This window comes from Balaenoptera acutorostrata, chromosome 15 (assembly GCF_949987535.1).
Source record: "Balaenoptera acutorostrata chromosome 15, mBalAcu1.1, whole genome shotgun sequence".
Lineage (NCBI taxonomy): Eukaryota > Metazoa > Chordata > Mammalia > Artiodactyla > Balaenopteridae > Balaenoptera > Balaenoptera acutorostrata.
Window position 1 is genome coordinate 4,700,523 of NC_080078.1, and position 20,278 is coordinate 4,720,800.

Sequence of the window (20,278 nt, forward strand, 5' to 3'; positions counted from 1 at the left end):
TTCTGGGTGGTGTGGCGTGTGATATCACCAGCGGTTCAAGGGGTCATGGGCCCACTTCCTACTTCCTTTGCTGAGGAGTGGATCCTCCGGTGGGTTGTCGTATTACGTGGGATCCCATGCTGGTAGATCAAGCACTCAGTAAGCTCTCAGCATGTGGTGTCAACAAAGCTCTGCCTGCAGGAAAGGCAGGTGTAAGCTGATTGGCGTCCTTGTTAGAGACCCATCCCTTTGGCTCCTTGGAACACCACATTTGTTTTGTTTTTTGTCTTTGGGTTTTTTGTGTGTGTTTTTTTTATTTTTGGCCGTGCCGTGCCGCGCAGCTTGTGGGATCTTAGTTTTCCAACCAGGATCTAATCACCTGCTTTCTTGGACCCCCCACCTCCAACTGTCATGGGATGGGTTCTCCAGAAGCAGATGCCACCAAGACGGTTTGGGGTACGAGATGTTTATTAGGAATCTGAACCTGTGGAGGGCAGGAGAGGAAGCAGGATTGGGAAGATGGAGAAGTCAGTGGTTACACAGGCCCAACAAAGTCACGGCCACATGATGGGGAGTTTGAGACTGAGTGTGGTCCACTAGCATGTCCCTCTTCAAAGTGAAATGGCCAGGCCTTGACACCCCATCTCACTCTCCGGCAGCAGGTATGGGCTTGGGTGAGGTGTGACCTTGGATGAGGAGGCTCTCTGTAGCTGCCAGCTGGATCCTGACCACACTTCTGCAGCTGGGGATGCATCTCTGTGTCTAGTGGGGCACAGACAGTGTGTGCAGTGTAGAGGGCCAGAAGCTAGTGTGCAAAAAGTTCTTCCAACCAGTAAGAGTGTAAAATGGTAAGTGGACGATTGGGTTCTCAGTGACGCTCCATAAAAATGGAAACTCCTGTGTCAATAGATTCAGTAACCCAGTGTATACAGTTACGGACACGTGATTCATTTTTGCGTTCATGGAAATCCAGTGAAATAGAATGATCACAGTTCCTCTGTACCTCTGTGTGAAGCACAAACCCTGGTGGAACTCAAACATCGCGTGGGTCTTTGGATGAAGTTGCATGCCTTACGTATCACTCCAGCATCGGTCTTCTGTGACTGGGTAACAAATTACCCCAAAACTTAGCATCTTAAAACAGCAAATATTCATTTTGGAATGGATATGTGTTTTGCAAGGCCAGAAATTTGGGAGTGGCTTAGCTGGGTGCTTCAGGCTCAGGAAATATCATGAGATTAGGTAAATAAAAATCTAAAAAGTTTACAATTTTCCTGGTGCCAAAAGGGAAAAACACCCTCCCCGCAACACACCTTTTTTTTCAGCATTTCTTTTAGAAAACTTGTCACCTTAACTCCTTTCTCTGTCTCTTTCAGGCACGTAAATCTTTTTAAAAGCTAAATAAGCCTCTTGCCAGTTTTGCATCCTAGGATTGTCCTTCTTGGGGGGGGTCTTGGAGCTGTCTCTTTGAAATGCAAACACCAAGTCTTCCTGTCTGTGTGGGAGTTTAGCCGCTGTGCCTAGCTCACAGTTATAACTTCTTGCTTGTTGAAAAGATAAGTTTTCTCTTTTCTTTTGGACAAAGACAATTCATATGTATGTAACGAGTTGTGTCTGCCTGGCTATGTATTAATAAAAGGGTAAGATTTCTTTCTGTCTGAAATCTCTTTAGTGGATCATCTGTGATGCACATCACAGTTTGGTTTGATCCTTATTCAGTAACAAAACTATTGTATTCTTTGTTATATTTTGAGCAGAGGTTTTACTGGGTTGGCAGGAGATTTTATTTTTAATTACATTTCCCCAATAGTTACATTTAAGACATCAGTCGAGGTTGCATTCATCCAAAGGCTTGACTGGGGCTGGGATACTGCTTCCAAGATGGTTCACTCACACGGCTGTTGGCAACGGGCCCCAGTTCCTTGCTGACTGTTTACAAGGAGACTCAGTTTCTTACCATGTGATCCTCTCCGCACGTCTGCTTGCGTGTCCTCCTGGCCTATAGCTGGCTTCTCTCAGAGTGAGTGATGAGAGAGAAAGGAGGAAGCAAGAAGAACTTTTATGACCTAGTTTCGGAAGTGATATGACATCATCTCTGTCGTATTCTATTTGTTAGAAGTGAGTCTCTAAATCCAGCTCACATTCAAGGTTGGGGGAGGGGATTAAGCTTCCCTCTTAAGGGAAGTGTCAATGAATTTGTGTATGAAAACCATGAAATACAACAAGAAGTGCCAACAAGCTAGTTAATCAGTGTCATCAATCCAAAAAGTATTATATTAGTCCTTGCACAAGAAAACTAGAAAACGCCCTGAAAACTTGGAACTTTTTTCTTTTTTAATAAATTTGTTTATTTATTTTTGGCTGCGTTGGGTCTTCCTTGCTGCGCGTGGGGTTTCTCTAGTTGTGGCGAGCAGGGGCTACTCTTCGTTGCAGTGCACGGGCTTCTCATTGCAGTGGCTTCTCTTGTTGCGGATCACAGGCTCTTGGCTCGTGGGCTTCAGTAGTTGTGGCTCACGGGCTGTAGAGCTCAGGCTCAGTAGTTGGGGCGCATGAGCTTAGTTGCTCCTGTGCATGTGGGATCTTCAGGGACCAGGGCTCGAACCTGTGTCCCCTGCATTGGCAGGCGGATTCTTAACCACTGCGCCACCAGGGAAGTCCCAAACTTGCAGCTTTTATATGAAATAACTTGATTGAGGTTTTCTGAATGTGACAACTGTCCTAATAATGTCCATGATATTACCAATAACAAGTTGAGAAGATGAAAGAAATGTTTCCAAACTATCAAAAACATTTTTCAATTAACCATGCTGGAGAAAACATAATTTTTCTATTCTCTCTATAGAAAATACTTCAGAATCATTGTTGGGGTGAGACTAGGCAAAATGGATAAAGGTGGTCAAAAGGTCAAATTTCCAGTTATAAAATAAATAAGTCCTGAAGATGTAATGTACAGCATGGTGACTATCGTTTATAATAATAGAGTCTTGTATATTTGAAAGTTGCTGAGAGAGTAGATCTTAAAAGTTCTCATCACAAGAAAAAAAATGTGTAACTATGCATGGTGATGGATGTTAACTAGATTTATTGTGGTGATCATTTGCAATATATACAAATATTGAATCATTACATCGTACACCTGAAACTAATGTTATATGTCAATTATATCTCAATAAAAAATAGAAAAAAATGGCAATGTTCTGCATTATTAAGGTTGTTAATCCCAACACACAGACATACAAAAAAATCATCGTCCTATGAAGAGGTGGCTGAAGAGTGTTCAATGAAAAAAATGTAGGAAAAATGAGCATTACAGAAGTGCGCCAGTGAAATTAATAAAAGCATGTTTCATTTTCAGGATTTAGTGTTGTTTGTGGTATCTGTTGGCAGGGCTGACTTCATGCATTTTCACAGGGACAGAAGGTCCCATAATCAAGGCATAATGCTCTACCATCATCTTCTTCAAACTCTTAATAATTTTACCTTTGGGTTTATGTTTTGCAAGTGAGGTCCCATGAGACAATGGCGCACGCAACGGAGACTTGGAGTCTTGGCTCCTGCTCCTTGCTCCCTCAGGGTGCCTGCTGCCCTGTGCCCTGGGAGCCTGGCCTCCTCTCTCTCCTGCCCAGTGACCGCTGCATCTTCTGCTTACGTGGGGGCCAGGGTGCAGGTGCAATGTGGGTCAGAGTGGGTGGGGTTGAGCTGGTGTGCCCTGCGGCTTCTCTGAGCAGGACATGGTGATGGCTGTCCCACCTTTTAGCGGCCAACCTGGCAGGGGCAAGCCTCGTGCCCACCCGTGATCCAGGTACCTCATGTGTCCTGGCACCAAGGTTGCAATACGCTTGAGTGTTGCCCTCTGCCATGGGTTGAGGTGGTAGAGGATGGTAAGGGGAGGTGCCAGGTTGCACCTTGCTGCCCCAGCAGGCTCAGCTGGAGGGCGAGGGAACCAGCAGCCATCAGGCCCATGCTGGTCCTCCAGCCAAGTCCAGGGCAGACCCTGGCTCACCGGAGCAGCGGCACTGGCCCATCCATTATCCCACGCCCCAAGATGTGCTCCTTTGGCCTCCACTGTGCCTGGGGACCCCTTTTTCCTCCTTCCGACCTTCCTGGGTCTGGCCTGTGTTCATCTCTTCTGGCCAACTCCAGGCACCCTCCATGCACAAGCCATAAAATACAAATTACACTTTCAGCGATTCCGCACCCGTGTTAAATGCTCTGATATTTGCATTCAAAACTGACATGGCTCTATATAAAGACAAACGGTAAAATTCATGATCATAGTTTAACATTTTCTTTTTTCTTTACTTAGAATGACACGAAATAGAGAACAGGAAGCAAGTCGATAGAGACTGCAAAATAAAGGGAAAAGGTTTATATTTTAGAACCTTTAGCAGCAGTTTTTTTTTTCCTGCTTTTGAACAATCAGGGAACCCACGTTTTCATTTTGCACTGGGCCCCGCAAATTATGCAGCGTATCCTGTTTGTCAGCTTCGTTTCGTTAGTAATTTCTTGTGATTTATTTTCACATCCTACAGAAATGTTCGTTTTCTACCTAATTTTGCACACTCTTTGTCAAAGAGAGTCCCCAGAATGGTAAAATCTTCAGATCCCCGCATAAGCCGCACCCTCCCCGACACCCCAATATCCACCTTATCTTGAGTGATGCAATCACATTAATTTTTTCCCCCCTCATACTTTTTCATACAGTAAGCCTATAGAGCTCTTAAGATCAGTGGGAGGGGAAAAAAAATCCCCCACAAGAGAGTGTCATTTCAGAAATTAAAGGAAATCGCTGGCACCCATGGGGAAGCCGGAAACCCGGCAGGGGGAAGTTCGCAAGCAGTCAGGGTCCTGGGGAAGGGGCCCCCAGAGCCTGCCCCCGGAGCCTGCCCTCCCTCCCGGCCTGCTCCCGGAGCGTCCCCTTTAAGGGGCGGGGCAGGGGCGGGGCCTGGCGGCCGCCCGCTCTCCCAAGCTGCCCCGCGCGCGCGCCGGCAGTTCGGCCACGTCCCTGGCCACGTCGCGCCCGCTCTCGCCATCTTCGCAGCTTCCTGTCTGTGGCCGCTGCCGCCCCCGCTGCCTGAGCCGCGGAGCCTGGGGCCGCCGCGCAGACCGCCGCCGCCATGAACATCTTCCGGCTGACCGGGGACCTGTCCCACTTGGCGGCCATCGTCATCCTGCTGCTGAAGATCTGGAAGACGCGCTCCTGCGCCGGTAAGCGGCGGGCGAGGCCCGGGAGAGACTCGGGCGTGGGGCCGGGTCTCTGGGAGGACCAGGCGACCTCGGCTGCCCCACGGCCCGCGGGCCTGCGCCGGCCCGACACACCCCCTCGGCCGGCCTCGCGGGCGGCGGGGCCCGGGGGGAGCCTGCGGCCCCTCGGGGTTGAAGCTCAGGCCGGGGCGAGGTGTCGCGGCGCTGGGCCCAGCTCTGCACTTGGTCGGCTCGAGAACTTGAGCCGTCGGGGAGGGGGAGGCGCCAACTGGACAGCGCGGGGCCTTGTTCTGTCTGAAAAGTTTGGATGGGGGGGCGGGGGTCCGGCAGGCGCGGCCTCCGCCCGCGGCTTTAGTGGGCGCTTCTCCGAACGCCTGTGCTGGGGGTCCCGAGGTGCGGGGAGCCCGCGAATCAATGGGACGCGCGGAAGGAGGATGGGCAGGACGGCGGCGGTTCGGCCTGACGTGGCAGACTACCCAGCCCGGTAGGTGGGGCTGGTGCGGGGAGAGGTCACCCTGCTCCCCACCCTGCCCCTTCGAGGACTGGCCTTTAGGTTAGGGTGTCCGGGCAGGTTTGTCCCTGTTTTGAATGCAAACCCCCTATCCTGTGGGTTTCACCCCAGCTCTCGGGTCCAGGATCATGCCTCCCACGGGAGGGGGTATGGGGAGGGCTCTAAGCGAATTTCTTGGGGCAGTTAATGCTGCTTTGAGGGACGATCTAGTTTGTCAAACTCCGAGTGCCTCCATCTAATAATGGGTTCTCTTCAACCTGCGGCGCGGCGCCGGGTACCGCCGAGGTCTAGTGTGGTCTCCTGTAATTCCTCACTCCACGTCACCAGTGAGTTGGCGGTTCGCTCCTCGGGAGTACACATTTCATGCTCACACTGCTGGGAGGCAGTGAGACAAATCTTTCCCGGCCAGTAGTTGCGGGGGTTTGCATTTCACTAACCCTAAAAGCTTAAGAATGACGAATTTTAAATGATTTTTTAAAATTACGGCGTCTTCCTTAAACATATTTTTGATGCCATGCCCTCAGTATAATAACGTTTGTTGAATTAAAGAGCTTAATTTTTGCAGAGACAGTAAAAGATGGGGTCCCAAAGGACCTGGGTGGCAGAGATTCCATTTACCTGACTGATTTCTAAATATTTTCACCTGTCAAGGAACACCACATCTTTGGCTGCTGTCTTCAGGCCTCACCTATCTCCCAGGAACATAGCTGAAATCCAGGAAGTAAGCAAAACCAAAAAAGACCTTTGAGCAATCAAAGTGGATGTTGCAAAGTCCATGTACTGAAGCTGGTGTGTTTGGCTTGGAGGTGATCTCTCAATTTATGTATAGTTCTGAGAGGTTCAGTTGTATGATTTCCAATGACAGCAAAGTAATTTCAGCGATTGTGATAGCTGACATTTAAGGGCTTGCTATGTATTAAGTAGTGAGCTAAGCACCTTATATGGCTTATCCCACGTAGTCCTTGAAATAACCTTATGAGGTGAGTGCTGTTGCCCCCATTCCGTGGACCAGGGAACGGAGGCTCAGGGAGGTGAGAAAATTAGTGCCAGGGTTGGAACACAGGTGATCAGTAACTCACAGTTAAGGATTTTAATAAATATCTATTTGGCCTGAATAATTTTGTTTTAAATTATTCAAAATTATTCAGGTGAGTAGTTTAGGTCATTTTCTGTTGCACTCAGGAAATGTTATTTTTTATCCCTGCTTTATCGAGCTGTAATTGACATATAACATTATATTAGTTTTAGGTGTACAACGTAAAAATTTGATAATGTGTATTGTGAAATGATTACCACAGTAAGTTTAGTTAACACCCATCACCACACATAGCTAACACCCATCACCACACATAGCTACATTTTTTTTTTCTTGCAATGAGAACTTTTAAGATCTACTCTCTTAGCAAATTTCAAACATACGATACAGTGTTGCTAACTACAGTTAACCACTGTATGTTACATCCCCAGGATTTACCTTCACCCATTTTGCCCATCCCCCCACCAGAAAATGTTACTGTTAATCTTTATTTTTGCTCCAAAATCTTTGTATGAATCTCTTTATCCTTCATATGTTCCTCAGAATCCCCTCCTCTGTCAAGTCATTAAATGTTGAAGCACTCGATCTCCTAAATGTGTATCTAAACTAAGATGTTGGGGAGAAGTTAGTGCAATGCTGAATATAGAATTGTTAAGGGAACCTTGAGTAATAGGAGAAAGTAAGGAGGTTTGCTATTTTGTTTGTTTTTAAATATTCATTTAGAACATTTTTAAATGTTCTCATTTGGGAGATTTAGGAGCATTTAGGAAAATATAAAATACTTCACCCAAAATAATAAGGACGGTAAATAGGTGAGTTAAGTTTGTGTGCGTTTGCCCAGTATTCCGATAGTTATTAAACTATCCTCTTTATCAGACTTAGGATCATTTTAGTTCTTATATGTGAGATTTCCTGGCCTTGTAAAAATCAAAATCACCAAGATCATTTATTCAGAATTAAATTCTGAATTTGACTAGCTGCCTTGTTTTTCCATCCTAATTTAAAGTTGTTTAGAGACTTTTGAAAGAGTAAGAATTTGATATGAGTTTCTCAACTAAAATACGAGATGTGTACATTCAGGTTGTGTTTCTCACTTTGAAAATACTGGTATTGGGGTTCATTTTAGGATTTTGGCATTTGTTTTGAACACAGCTGCAGCTGGGACTTCCCTGGTGGCGCAGTGGTTAAGAATCCGCCTGCCAATGCAGGGGACACAGGTTCGAGCCCTGGTCTAGGAAGATCCCACATGCTGCAGAGCAACTAAGCCCGTGCGCCGCAACTACTGAGCCTGTGCTCTAGAGCCTGCGTGCCACAACTACTAAGCCCGCACGCCACAACTACTGAGCCCACGTGCCATAACTACTGAAGCCCGCGCACCTAGAGCCTGTGCTCCACAACAAGAGAGGCCACTGCAGTGAGAAGCCTGCGCACCGCAACGAAGAGTAGCTCCCACTTGCCGCAACTAGAGAAAGCCCATGTGCAGCAACGAAGACCCAACACAGCCATAAATAAATAAACAAATAAACAAACAAATAAATAAATAAATAAAAACATAGCTGCAGCTATAGAACCACGGGGCTTTTTCTCCTTAGGGTAAGGCTGAGACAGGTGAGTGAGGAAGATTCTGTTTTCTTGAACAAGTGCCTTAAAGGACCTACTTTAAAGTGAGGGCAGGGGAGTTGATCTTGGTTGAGTTTGAACTGGCATTCTCCGGCGTCCGCCGTTGTCGTGACAGAGGGGCACCCAAATGAAGTGTGAGTTCCTCGTCTTCCTGAACTTTGACTGCCGCTGCAGCCGCAGGATGCTCGGGTTGTCACTTTGTTGTCTTCACCACTGACCTGGGTAGTGTTGGGAGAGCAAGCCTTGGTTTGTAGGTGAAGGAGTTCCCATCTACATTTTCCTGTAGGCTGATAGTTATTATCAGTACTGTATCTCTTGTGCTTAAAGTACTAGTGGAGTTCTTCTGAGCTCCAAGGCTCCCAGCCATTCTCCCCTAGTCCTCCCCTTCCCTCCTCCACCTATTGCTTAGATTGTTGTTAGCTGTTGTCATGTAAGTTGCAGACTTTTCGTTCTCCTGAAGATGACAGTAATGCACAGTGTCCCTGCATTTCTTGTAATTGGACAGTTTATATATATATGTGTGTGTGTGTGTGTGTGTATGTGTGTGTGTGTGTATATATATATTTATATGTATATTTGCCTTTATATTTTGAATTTATTAGGAGATAGTTTTTTTGCAATGAATGTATCTAATTTACAAAAAGCAGCCATTTTCTTGGCTCTTAAATGTGTTGAAGTTTTAGGTTTTAATATATTTCGTCTTAAATTGTCTTAAGTGGTATGCAGTGTCTGGTATTTTGATTGATTGATTTTTGTAGTTGCTTTTCCAGATGTGGGGAGTTTTTTTCCCTCTTTTTTTGTTTTTTTTTGTTTATTGAAGTGTGGTTGGTTTACGGTGTTGTGTTAGTTTCAGGTGTACAGCAAAGTGATTCAGATAAATATATATGTGTGTGTGTATGTGTATATATATATATTCTTTTTAAGAATCTTTTCCCTTATAGATTATTACAAGATATTGAGTATAGTTCCCTGGGCTATACAGTATGTCCTTGTGACAGTTTATATTTTTGAAGTACATGGAAAAGACCTCCTCTTTTATTGTCACTGAGAACTTCAGGAAGCCTTTGCCTCACAGTGCCAGCTCCCTCTTGGTAGCAGCTGTCACCTTTGTTCTTTTGAGTGGCAGCCTCGTGAGTAATCATTGCTCTCACTTACTGACCACCCACCATGTGCAAGGCACCGGGGACACCGTCCAGAGCAGCAGCTGGTTGCTGTCAAAGTTTCTGCTCTCAAGAAAGCTGCAATTTAGTTGACATAATAAGACATATATAAAAAGATAAAAACACAGGGTATCAAACCATATAGGCAGTAAATCCTATGGATGTGAAGTGGCAAGAAAGACCCTAGGGAAGGCTCCCTTAATTTCCCAACAAGGAGGGTATAAGACCTCTATGAGGAAAAGTATAAAACTTTGCTGATGGACATAGAAGGTGACCTTGAATGTATGTTCATACCAATGTCCTGGATAGGACCAGGCAGGCTGGTGAGGAAGCAAGATGATTTGTCTCCCAAATTAACTTACTAATTCAGAATATCATCAAAGTTAAAAGATAATAAACTGAGAGAAATAATCTGCAATATATCTAAGTGACAAAAGGTTAATATCCATAATAAAATACTCCTACAAATTAAAAAAACCAACCTGATAGATAAATGGGCAATGTTGGCAGTTCACAGAAGAATAACAGAAGGCCAGTTAAACATGAAAGAATGCCTTGCCTCACTAGTAGTTAGGAACTTGGATATTAAAATAGCAGTGCATGCCATCCTTTGCCGCCAGGTGGGAAAAAGTCAGAGGTTTACAAGATCTAATGTAGGCAAGGGTGTGAAGTAAGGTGTATTCTCATCTGGTGTTAAGGAATATGTAAATTGGCACAGCCTATGTAGAGGAAATTTGACAGTATTTCAAAACAAAGTGTTTATTTTATCCCAGCATTTCTAGGGAATTTGAACTACAGAAATTGTCATATATGTGAACAAACTATATATAGGTATAAAGATGTTTGTTTTACATAAATAAATACAAAACAGTGTTTATAGATACAAAGATGTTCATGCAGTATTTATAAGAACAAAAATTGTACACAACCCAAATGTCCATTAGTGGAAGGGTCACACACATGTCGGTAGCTGCACACTGTGGAGCACTGTGCAGCCATTAAGAAGAATGAGCTAGAAGTATTAACAGGAGAAGGTATATCTGAAACACTGAGTTAACAGAGCAAATTGTAAAGCAAGAGATTGTATGGCCCCATTTTAAGGGGCAAACGTGTGGGTACACATATAAATACACATATAGAAAGCGGCTTTAACAAAAAGCCTGGAACACTGCACTTAAAATGGAGGTAGGAGAGGTGTTAAAAAGGTCCTTTTGATTTTTATTCCATGTATGTTAATCCAGTTGGTATTTTTAATAAAGTAGCATGGATTTCTCTGAAAACAAGAAAAGATGGCAAAGCGATACATAGTAATAGCTGTCATTTACTGAGCATTTGCAGCGTGGCAGGTATAGTCAAAAACACTTTTTCCAGTAGTCCCACAATTTGGCATAATTTGTCCCCATTTGACAGATGCAGAAAGTGAGGTTTAGGGGGGCCAAGAATGTAATGGGCCCTGACTTACCTGGTGCATTCAAGGGCTGAGCTTGAACCCAAACCTTCTGGCTCCAAAGCCTCTCTTTCCCCAAGTCCCAAGAGCTGTGTTATGAGTCAGGTGCTGAGTGTTGGGCTGCTGGTTCCAGGGTAAGTTGATGGCCTTTAGGAGAGCATCTGGATCCTTTGAGACAGTGGGTCAGAGCATGGTACCTGGGGCCCTTGCTGAATGCTGCCATGCAGGTTATCCCGGTAGTCTGGCCTACAGTGCTTGGTTGCATCCCAGCTGTTGCCAGGACAAAAATAATCCATTGAATGCGTTTCTGTTTGGTTGAGGGCTTTGTTCTAAACAATGGGAATATGAGAAGCGCAGCTTTTAACCAGCTTAATTTAAAGTAACATACAGTGGAGTATTTAGTTGTAGGCTTTTATTAAACTTAACTTGGCCTAGTGGGAAAAGACAGGAATGGTGTTAAGTTTAATGACTGGTTTCCATTTTACAAGCTATACTCCTTACTCTGGATATTTGGTGCATTTGGTATTGGGATGGCTGTTACAGAAGCATTTAGAGTGAGTGTTCTTGAGAGCTTGTTACCGATAGCCTTCGCATGCTTTGGTCTCAACACAGAAACTGATCGTGGGAGCCCCTCTGGCTTATAGCAAGTATTCCCCCTGGAAGGAGATTCCTGCCCCTGCCTGATCTGTCTTCAGCTGGGATCCCTGCCTTCCTGGGGAGACAGAACAGTTTTTCTGTTTTAAAGGGAAAAGCTGCTACCTGCTAGTCAGGATCCCAGGCCAGGAAGAATAGGGTAAAACTGTGTAAGCATACTCAGGTTTCCAGCATGGCAGTTCCTGCATGGATTCTGCACCACGGGACAAGCTGCAGGCCACTCGCTGCCTGTCCCCTGCTCCTCTGCCCCACCCTCTGGCTGGCAGTAAATTAGGGCAGAGCCCAGAGCATGTCGCCTATTTACAGTCATAGAGACACAGTATGACTTAGAAACTCTTTGGAAGTGTTATCCCAAAATACCATAAAATGAGAGTTCACCCCCATGACATGAAAACAAAATAAATTACATTTTCTTTTTTCCATTTGTTCATTCAGCAAGTATTTTCTGGGCCCTGCTGTGCGTCAGGCCCAGTGCTCAGCACAGAGAACACAAAGCGGAGTCAGGCATGGCCCCGGCCTTCGGAGGTCTCTGTGTGTGGTGGGGGTTTGGGGGAGAGGGAGACAGGCGACCAGGTAATCACAGTGTGTTTCATAAGCACTGTAGCAGGAGCTAGGGCAGCAGCTGGCATGAAGTAGTTCCCAGGGTACACTTGCTGAATGAATAAACAGCAGTGAGGGAGGGTGTCTTCAAAGACGACTTCCCAGAGGAAGTGATGTGAATTGGGTCGCAAGGGGGAGTAGTAAAAGCAATATGATAGTCCCTCATGTTTAGTATAGGAATGCTGAAAATGAGGACAAATTTAAAATTTGCCTGGCTTCCAAAGTTCCATTAGAATAAACCCTTTACAACATAATTTGCCCATGTGTATTCCATAATTTTTTATTTAAAATATTGGAAAGAACCATATAGAAAATGAACTGGAAATTTCTCACTCAAGGCTTCAGCAGTCACCAAACCTGAACTGCGTGCTCCCTGTCCTTTTTCCCCCATCTTGTCTTCTCTCTCCCATGTTCTCTATGTCAATGGCAGCCTCATTGTTTCTCCTTTGGAACACTGATCTTTGATAAGAAAAAAAAGTTCCCTGTTACTGGAGAAAAGACTAGAAGGGGCAGGCTGACTATCTGTATCTCCACCTTTGGCCCTTGAAATTGGTTACTCCTGATGGATCCAGAAGGATAGAGTCAACTTTTTCTTCGGTTTCTATTTAGGTATTTTTGTGAATAGGTTGGAACTGCAGTTATGCATACGTAGAAAGGAACATTTTTAGATACAGGCTTTTCGCTTCAACAGGCTATAAAATTGTTTTGTAAAGTAGTGCTGTTTGTAAAATATCATTTAAAACAATGTGATTTTCACATTCTGGAAGAATATTGCTAATGATTTGGGTGCAGTGACATTTCTGCTAAATACTAACTTGCTTAAACGTCTAATGGTGTGAAGTTTGCAACGTAGGTGAGGTTGGGCCGGTTCTGACACCTAGTAAGACTCGGTTTCCTTAATGAATTCGCTCTTTCTCCAACTCTGAAACCCACAGTTCACAGTCTGTTGTCACACAAATACTTGGCCAAATCCAGATGTCGGGTACACGCCACCTGACCTACTAGACGTCCCCGGCTGTCTCCGTGTGCCACAGCGGTGCTCTGGAGGGGGGTGGCGACTGGAGGGAGAAACAGTTTCAAAATGTTAAAACAATAAAAGACTGCTGCTTTGGAAGACGAGCAGGTCCCCACCCTCTTGTTGCCATAGCATCCAGGAGCATTTGTATGTGAGTCTGAGATTGGTTGTGTGATTCATCTAAGAGAACTTTTTTTTTAAGCTTTTGACCTGTCCAAGTAAATGCTTCCCTCACAAAAGAAGTCACCTTGGGAGGCCAGTCTAGGAGGATTACTGCTCAAACTCTGCCCTGAAGCGGTGTCCCCCACATGGTTCCTTAATCCAGGTAGATTGCAGCTCCATCCTCGAAAGATTTGTCACCATGAGATATTGTTGTAAAATGGAAGGATGCTAAAGGTAACAGACAAGTTACAACACTAAGTAACAGCAGGGTTTTTGAAATAAATTTCTTCCTGCTTAGAGATATTTGAGGTGTTTTATGTTCCTTTGAACAATGCACATCCTGGTATATTGGAGCTGGCATAATTAAGTCACTTTCCTATGGTTACCCATCATAGTAAGACAGAAAAGTTGTTAGAACCTTCCCAAACGATTATGTTCAAGAATGTTAAGGGAAAGAAAAACTGAAACTGCTGTCATTTATTTAGAGTCATCCCGACCATCAGCCTTGACCCCTGGTGTCCCACTTTCCTGCGTTTCCTGCACGGTGTTGTCTACAAGAATCATAAAGCTCTTGGAGGCATTTCTAATGCTTTCCTTTTGTTTCTTTAGGTATTTCTGGGAAAAGCCAGCTTCTGTTTGCACTGGTCTTCACAACTCGTTACCTGGATCTTTTTACTTCATTTATTTCATTATATAATACGTCTATGAAGGTATGGTGTGGCATCCGATGGAATGTATTTTATCCATAATTCACAGGCCTCCAGAAACTGTTAAATTTATGTCACCTGTGCACTTGATTAAACATCTTCAAGAATAATGTCTAAATATGCTGTTCTTGACGTAAGCACTTTTAGACCACCTAGTACATATAACTAGGAACAGTTATCATTAAGCATAATTTTTTTCTATATCAAAGCAGTATCTATTTAATGAAAGTGCTTCACACTTAGAGATTTCTTAGTCTTAAGTTCCTCAACTATGATAAACTTCTAAAGCTCTTGAAAACCTTATAAGAAAGAGGGGTGACTATTATGTTTTCAAGCAGTGGGAAATTATAGACTCCCTGGGAAACGCAGCAAGTTGGTTCAGAACGAGAAACGAAAGCCGGGGCTCCTCGCCACACAGCCTTGTCCTGCTGCTCTGTGAGGGCCTGGGTCTGCCATCTGGGTGTTACTTTTTGCTGTGCTTAAGCAACTCTGCACCATAATTTACTTAATATGGATTTTAAACCTTTTAACTTGTCCTAAGTATTAGTATCCATGACACCTTTGGTGTCATATATCCCGCATGAAAACAAATGTATAACTCTCAAAATACAAAATGTTTGTATACCACCTAGCCTCTTGTGTGCCACTGGTGGTACGCGCTCCACGCTTCGGCCAGCCTCAGCTCTTTCCCACAGGCACTGACCTCACACTTGGTGAGGACCGCCAGGGCGCGGTGAGGGCGGGGCAGACAGCAAGCAGCACTCGGGTCAGGCAGCGGAGAGCAGACAGTCATAGCAGTACTGAATGGATGACTGCAGTTTGTGATTGGTGCCGTGAGGGAAGAGTATGGGGCTCCCAGCACGTGTAAAGGATGTCTGATTTCATTCGTTCATTCTTCAAATGCTTAACCGCACCTGCGGGCTGGGCACTGTGGTAGGCACTTGGTTATTGGTACCCAGGGAAGCAACGTTTAAGCTGAAGCCATGGGTATGGTATTTAAAGCAACTCCCCCCAACACTTTGTGTTCAAAAGCATTTTTATAAGCACAGGTCAAAGTAGACAAACCAATATTTGAGCCTGTGGTCTTTACTAAGAAGCAAATTTGAGTTACCTGGAATCATTCCATTCTTTATTACTAAGTGATGGGAGCCTCATTATCAGGAAATAATTAGCTTCCTTAAAAATGGCTAGGTCTGGGAATTCCCGGCAGTCCAGTGGCTAGGACTCTGCGCTTTCACCGCCAAACTGCCAGGGGCCCGGGTTCGATCCCTGCTGGGGGACTAAGGTCCCACAAGCTGCATGGCGCTGCCCAAAACAGAAAGCCTAGGTCTTTGCTTGCTGTGCAGGGAAGTTAAAACTGTAGGTACTGGAAGTGTATAAGTGAGAGTCCCCTTCCCCCAAGGACGCCTAGCTTTCAGAGGAATCCTTACTTGCTTAATTGTTGCTTCCAAACATAATGTCTTGAAAATCTGGGCAGTGAGAGACAAGTTTTATGTGCTCATAGCTTTTTACTTTAAATGCCAAGCACTGGTGAGAGGAGAAAAGCAGCTGCTTTTCCCAGTGGCTGCTAAGCCTTTATGGGTGCAGTCTGGGCTGACTGCAGGAGTGGGCCTGGGGAGGGAGCCCCGGCCACCGTGTGCCTTCACAGGATGTTCTGCGGGTGGGGGGACCCTCTGTACATAGATGTATTTTGTTTATACATGTGGATATGTTATTTTATTCATATACATATATGCATATATTTTCATGTGGAGAGAACTCCTCTAACGGTATAAGATATTGATCTTCCTTGACTTTGCAGTGGGGAGGGGAGTGTGTGGGTTACTTCTTGGTGTATGGGTATGATCAACAATTTTAATACTGATATTGTGTTGACTATTTATTTGCAAATATAACTTCATGATAAGATGCCAGGGACAGTTTAGGTCTTTGTTTTGTTTTGTTTTTAAGCGTATGTGGACTGAATGGTTGCTCCCATTTTCCTCTGAAGTTGTTTTGCCCAAATGTTTTCCTAATCAGGTTTCACAAGTTGCCTTTCCTGGAGAGAAGTAGCACCAGGCCACGCGGCTGACATCCTGGTTGTCTATGTTTATAGGCTGGAATTGCCATTTGCTTCTTGAGCCTAAAATTCTGCAGTCTGAAAATTGGTGTAATTTCAGAATATCAGACTTCTCCTTGGGTTCAGATGAATATATAGTGTTTTACCTTTTGAATGTGAAAGGTGAACATGTAGGCAGCAGTGTTTTACAAATTACCACTTAGTTTTGGTTTTGCTTTTGTTATGTTACCAGGCAAAATTTCATAGCAACAATATATAAGTTAAAACCATCATTGCAAAGTTTAACATGAGTTACACTGTTTATCTTATCTTTAGAAAAAGCACTAGCTCAGAAATATCTTCATGCTGTAAGGAAGTGCCTTGGTTTTGAACTGCATTACACTTCCCGCTCACTCTTTTTCTAAAGCTACTATCTAATAGTTTAAAATGAGATTAAAAATACATTCTTTGCAGTCTCTTATGTAAAGTTAAACTTAACACTTAACATATGATCCGGCAATCTCACTCCTAGGTATTTACCCAAGAGAAATGAAAACTTACATTCACACAAAAGCCTGTACACAAATGTTCACAGCAGCTCTACCCACCATCCCCCAAGCTGGGAACAGGCCACCTGTCCTTTAACTGCTGGGTGGATGAACAGCTGTGGCACCCAGACATGGGCTGTTGCTTTGAAATATGGGGGGACCAGTTCTTAATACACCCGACGACACATTTGGATCTCAAATCGTTATGCTAACTGAAAGAAGCTGATCTTAAAGTTGACATATGGTTATGATTCTATTTATGGAATAGAATTCTAGAAAAGGCAAAAACTGCAGGGACCAAGAACACATCAGTGATTGCCAGAGGTTAGGCTGGGGGAAAGGCTTGACTCTGCAGGGGCAGCATGAGGGAATTTGGGGTGGCGGAGGTGTTAGGACTGGTCTGTGTCTTGATTGTGGTTGTGGTTATATGACTTATAGAACTGTATATCCCAAAAAAGTATATATTTTAAATTAAAAAAAAATATGTATATATATATATACACACATAATGTGTGTGTGTGTGTATACATATGGATGATGTAGACAGCCAAGAGAGTTTGAACAATTTTAAGATATTGATGACCCAGTACTTTTTTTTCTTTGTAGCTTATCTACATTGCCTGCTCCTATGCCACGGTGTACCTGATCTACATGAAATTTAAGGCAACCTACGATGGAAATCATGATACTTTCCGAGTGGAGTTTCTGGTGGTCCCTGTGGGAGGCCTTTCGTTTCTAGTCAATCATGATTTCTCTCCTCTTGAGGTTAGTTAAGAGGCTATTTAGTAGTCCTGTCTGGTTCCCTAGGGAAATAGACCCGTTTGCAGATAATGGGATTCTGTTTTGGTTTGGGTTTTTTGGGGGGGGGGCGGGGCGGTGGGTTGGCAGACATACATGGTTTGGTGTAAATAAATTGTGGGCAGGAATTATGCACCCAGGTCAGACACTGCTTTGGGTGTCTCTGACTCTCCTTTAGAATATAAACTTGGCTTCTGTGATTCCAAGCGCAGTGCGCTGCCTGTCCGAGTGTCTGAAGCACACGGTCTTCTCCCCACTCCCACTCTTCGTGTGCGGGCTTTGCTCGTTGATGCCGTCTGCGGATCACCTAAGCAGCGGTGCTTCAGTCCTCGTCTTTAGGAAGCGCAGTCTGCGTGGTGCCCCAGCGCTCCTAAGCGCTCCGTCCACCCCTGAGCGTCCTGCGCTTGATTCAGTCACCGCACTGGTGGTGGTCATCTGATGGTGCAGGGAGCTTCTGGGTTTTGAAACACTCCAGGGACTACTCACAAGTCCTCCTTTCGTCAGCGTGAATAAAGTGCTGTGTTGGGCAGAGAGTTTGCATGATTACGACTCTGACTTGTTACCCCTTTGATTTAACCATGCTAAAAAAGCCTGAAGGATAAGAAAAATAGTGAGACGATTTAAATATTGTCTGGAAAGGAGACCCAGTTGGTGAGGAAAAACAGCAGTGAGGGAGCGGAAGGACCCAGTCATCAGTCTCGTCAGCCCTGGCAGAAAGCAGAAATTAGGGACCCTAGATTCAGAGTGGGATAAGCTGATGCAGGAGAAACAGCATATATGTAGAGTCCCAGAAAATTGAAGAATGCAACGCTGGAGAGACAGGGTGATGAAAGTCCAAAGAGGCAGAGGTGTCCGGGTTATCCAGCTTGTCACTGGGAGTGTCCATGCCTTTTATCTGTGGCTGAAGTTTCTGTGATTTATTAAATTGCAGAGCTACTCTGTCCTGGGCTCTGATGCCAGACTCCCCACTCTGTTTGTGCTACTTCACAGTAAAGCAAGAGTGTTTCCTGTGAACTCATGGCGGGCACTGGATGCTGACCAAAGCGTGCTGTTTCTCTTACAGATTTTGTGGACCTTCTCCATTTACCTTGAGTCAGTGGCTATCCTACCACAGCTCTTCATGATCAGCAAGACCGGGGAGGCCGAGACCATCACCACCCACTACCTGTTCTTCCTGGGCCTCTATCGTGCTTTGTATCTTGTCAACTGGATCTGGCGCTTCTACTTTGAGGGCTTCTTTGACCTCATCGCTGTGGTGGCCGGCGTTGTCCAGACCATCCTATACTGCGACTTCTTCTATTTGTACATTACAAAAGGTACATTAGGCTGCGTCCTGCCAGCTTTGTTCTACGGCCGTGTGTTCTTCTAGGGGCTCCCTTGCCTAGCATGCTCCTAAGCCAGAAAGCAGAACTGGCTTCAGAAAAACATTTTAATGACTGTCAAGTTAAATTCTGGGTCAGGGTTTTCAGTCTTTTTTTTTTTTTTCTTTTTCTGTAACTTTATTGTTTTCTACAATGGCACGTTTTCATTGTAAAATCAGTCAGAACTAATAATTCTGAAAACAATCACCCAGAATCCTACCACTCAGAGATAATCATTGTTAATACTTCAGTAAGTGTAATGATTTAATGATACATGATTTCAACTAAACATGTTATTCTATAATCTCTTTTTCCCAGACGTCTACATAATTTTTAATAGCAATAGAGTATTATGTGGATTACCATAATTTACTTACTCAGCCCCCTGTTCATGGGTGTTTGGGCTTAAAAATCCAGTGCTTAAATCAGCATCCTTGTATGTGTATATTTTTGTATTTGTATGAATAGAGGACATGTGAACGTCACAAAAATCTGATGAAAGCCATGGTCCTTGCTGAGAAAAAAATGCACAGTTAGACATATTCACACAAATGTATGCGTATAGTTTTAGGGAACTCAGGAGCTTCTGAAACCCAACCACAGATCCCAGGCTAAGAATCCTGGCTATACAATAAAATTCCTAATGGTGGAATTGCTGGGTAAGGGAGGGCATACATAAGGGCATATGTATCTTATCTCCTTTTTTAACATCCAAAATATCATAACAGTTATATTTCAGTACATGTTAATTAGGGAAGAAAGTCATGATAAAAAACTGCTATGAATTCAGTGACAATTTCAATTGAATTACTATTTTCAAATTCAATTGCTGTGGCATCCAGATACATGGAGAAAATTCCAGTCTGTGTGTGCATGACATTTTTATAGTTCAGAGGGCTTTGTTTATTGACACCAAAATCAGATGCCTGTTGGTTGTCAGAAGCTTATTTCCTTGTACCTTACTATGTAGTATCTTGTATGACAGACTTCTGGGAATGGGAAGGAGGAAACTGTAAGCTTGTCAGGATCAGTAACCTTTTGTTTTTTCTCCCTCTCTTGAAAATTCTAGTACTCAAGGGAAAGAAGCTCAGTCTGCCAGCGTAAGTGCCAAAGACCATGACCAGCATCTGTCCTTCAGGGTGCTCGGACAGAATTCTTATCACAGCAAAGGCACAAGATGCTTCATATGGAAAATCAGAAACTTAACTCTTTTGTTGCAGATAGTCATCTATGGCTCTGTAAGAACCCAGAGGGAAAGAACCAGAAGGTTTCTGTTCAATGCATCTTGCCTTATCTTTTTTTATTACTATGTACAAAGATTTTTTTACACAAAGAAACTTAATGCTGTATTAATAAAGTCAGTGTGTAGCTTCAATTGGGGTAGTTGCAAAAGTGAAGATTTTGTGAGGAATAAGTGCAAACTTTTTTTTAAATTCT

The 20,278-nt window shown here is 44.2% G+C and overlaps 1 protein-coding gene across 1 annotated transcript; it reads left to right on the forward strand.

Moving 5' to 3' along the window:
• Positions 1-4,953: 4,953 nt before the first annotated feature.
• On the forward strand, positions 4,954-20,216 carry KDELR2 (KDEL endoplasmic reticulum protein retention receptor 2). The gene is made up of 5 exons (XM_057529109.1): positions 4,954-5,187; positions 13,999-14,099; positions 17,289-17,447; positions 18,544-18,796; positions 19,911-20,216. The coding sequence occupies exons 1-5, from the start codon at positions 5,097-5,099 to the stop codon at positions 19,943-19,945; spliced, it is 639 nt and encodes a 212-aa protein (XP_057385092.1). The 5' UTR covers positions 4,954-5,096; the 3' UTR covers positions 19,946-20,216.
• Positions 20,217-20,278: the final 62 nt, after the last annotated feature.

Coding starts and splice junctions, on each gene's coding strand:
- KDELR2 (XM_057529109.1), top strand. CDS start 5,097: ATGAACATCTTCCGGCTGACCGGGGACCTGTCCCACTTGGCGGCCATC. Junction 14,100..17,288: donor TATATAATACGTCTATGAAG/GTATGGTGTGGC, acceptor TTTTCTTTGTAG/CTTATCTACATTGCCTGCTC. Junction 18,797..19,910: donor CTATTTGTACATTACAAAAG/GTACATTAGGCT, acceptor TGAAAATTCTAG/TACTCAAGGGAAAGAAGCTC.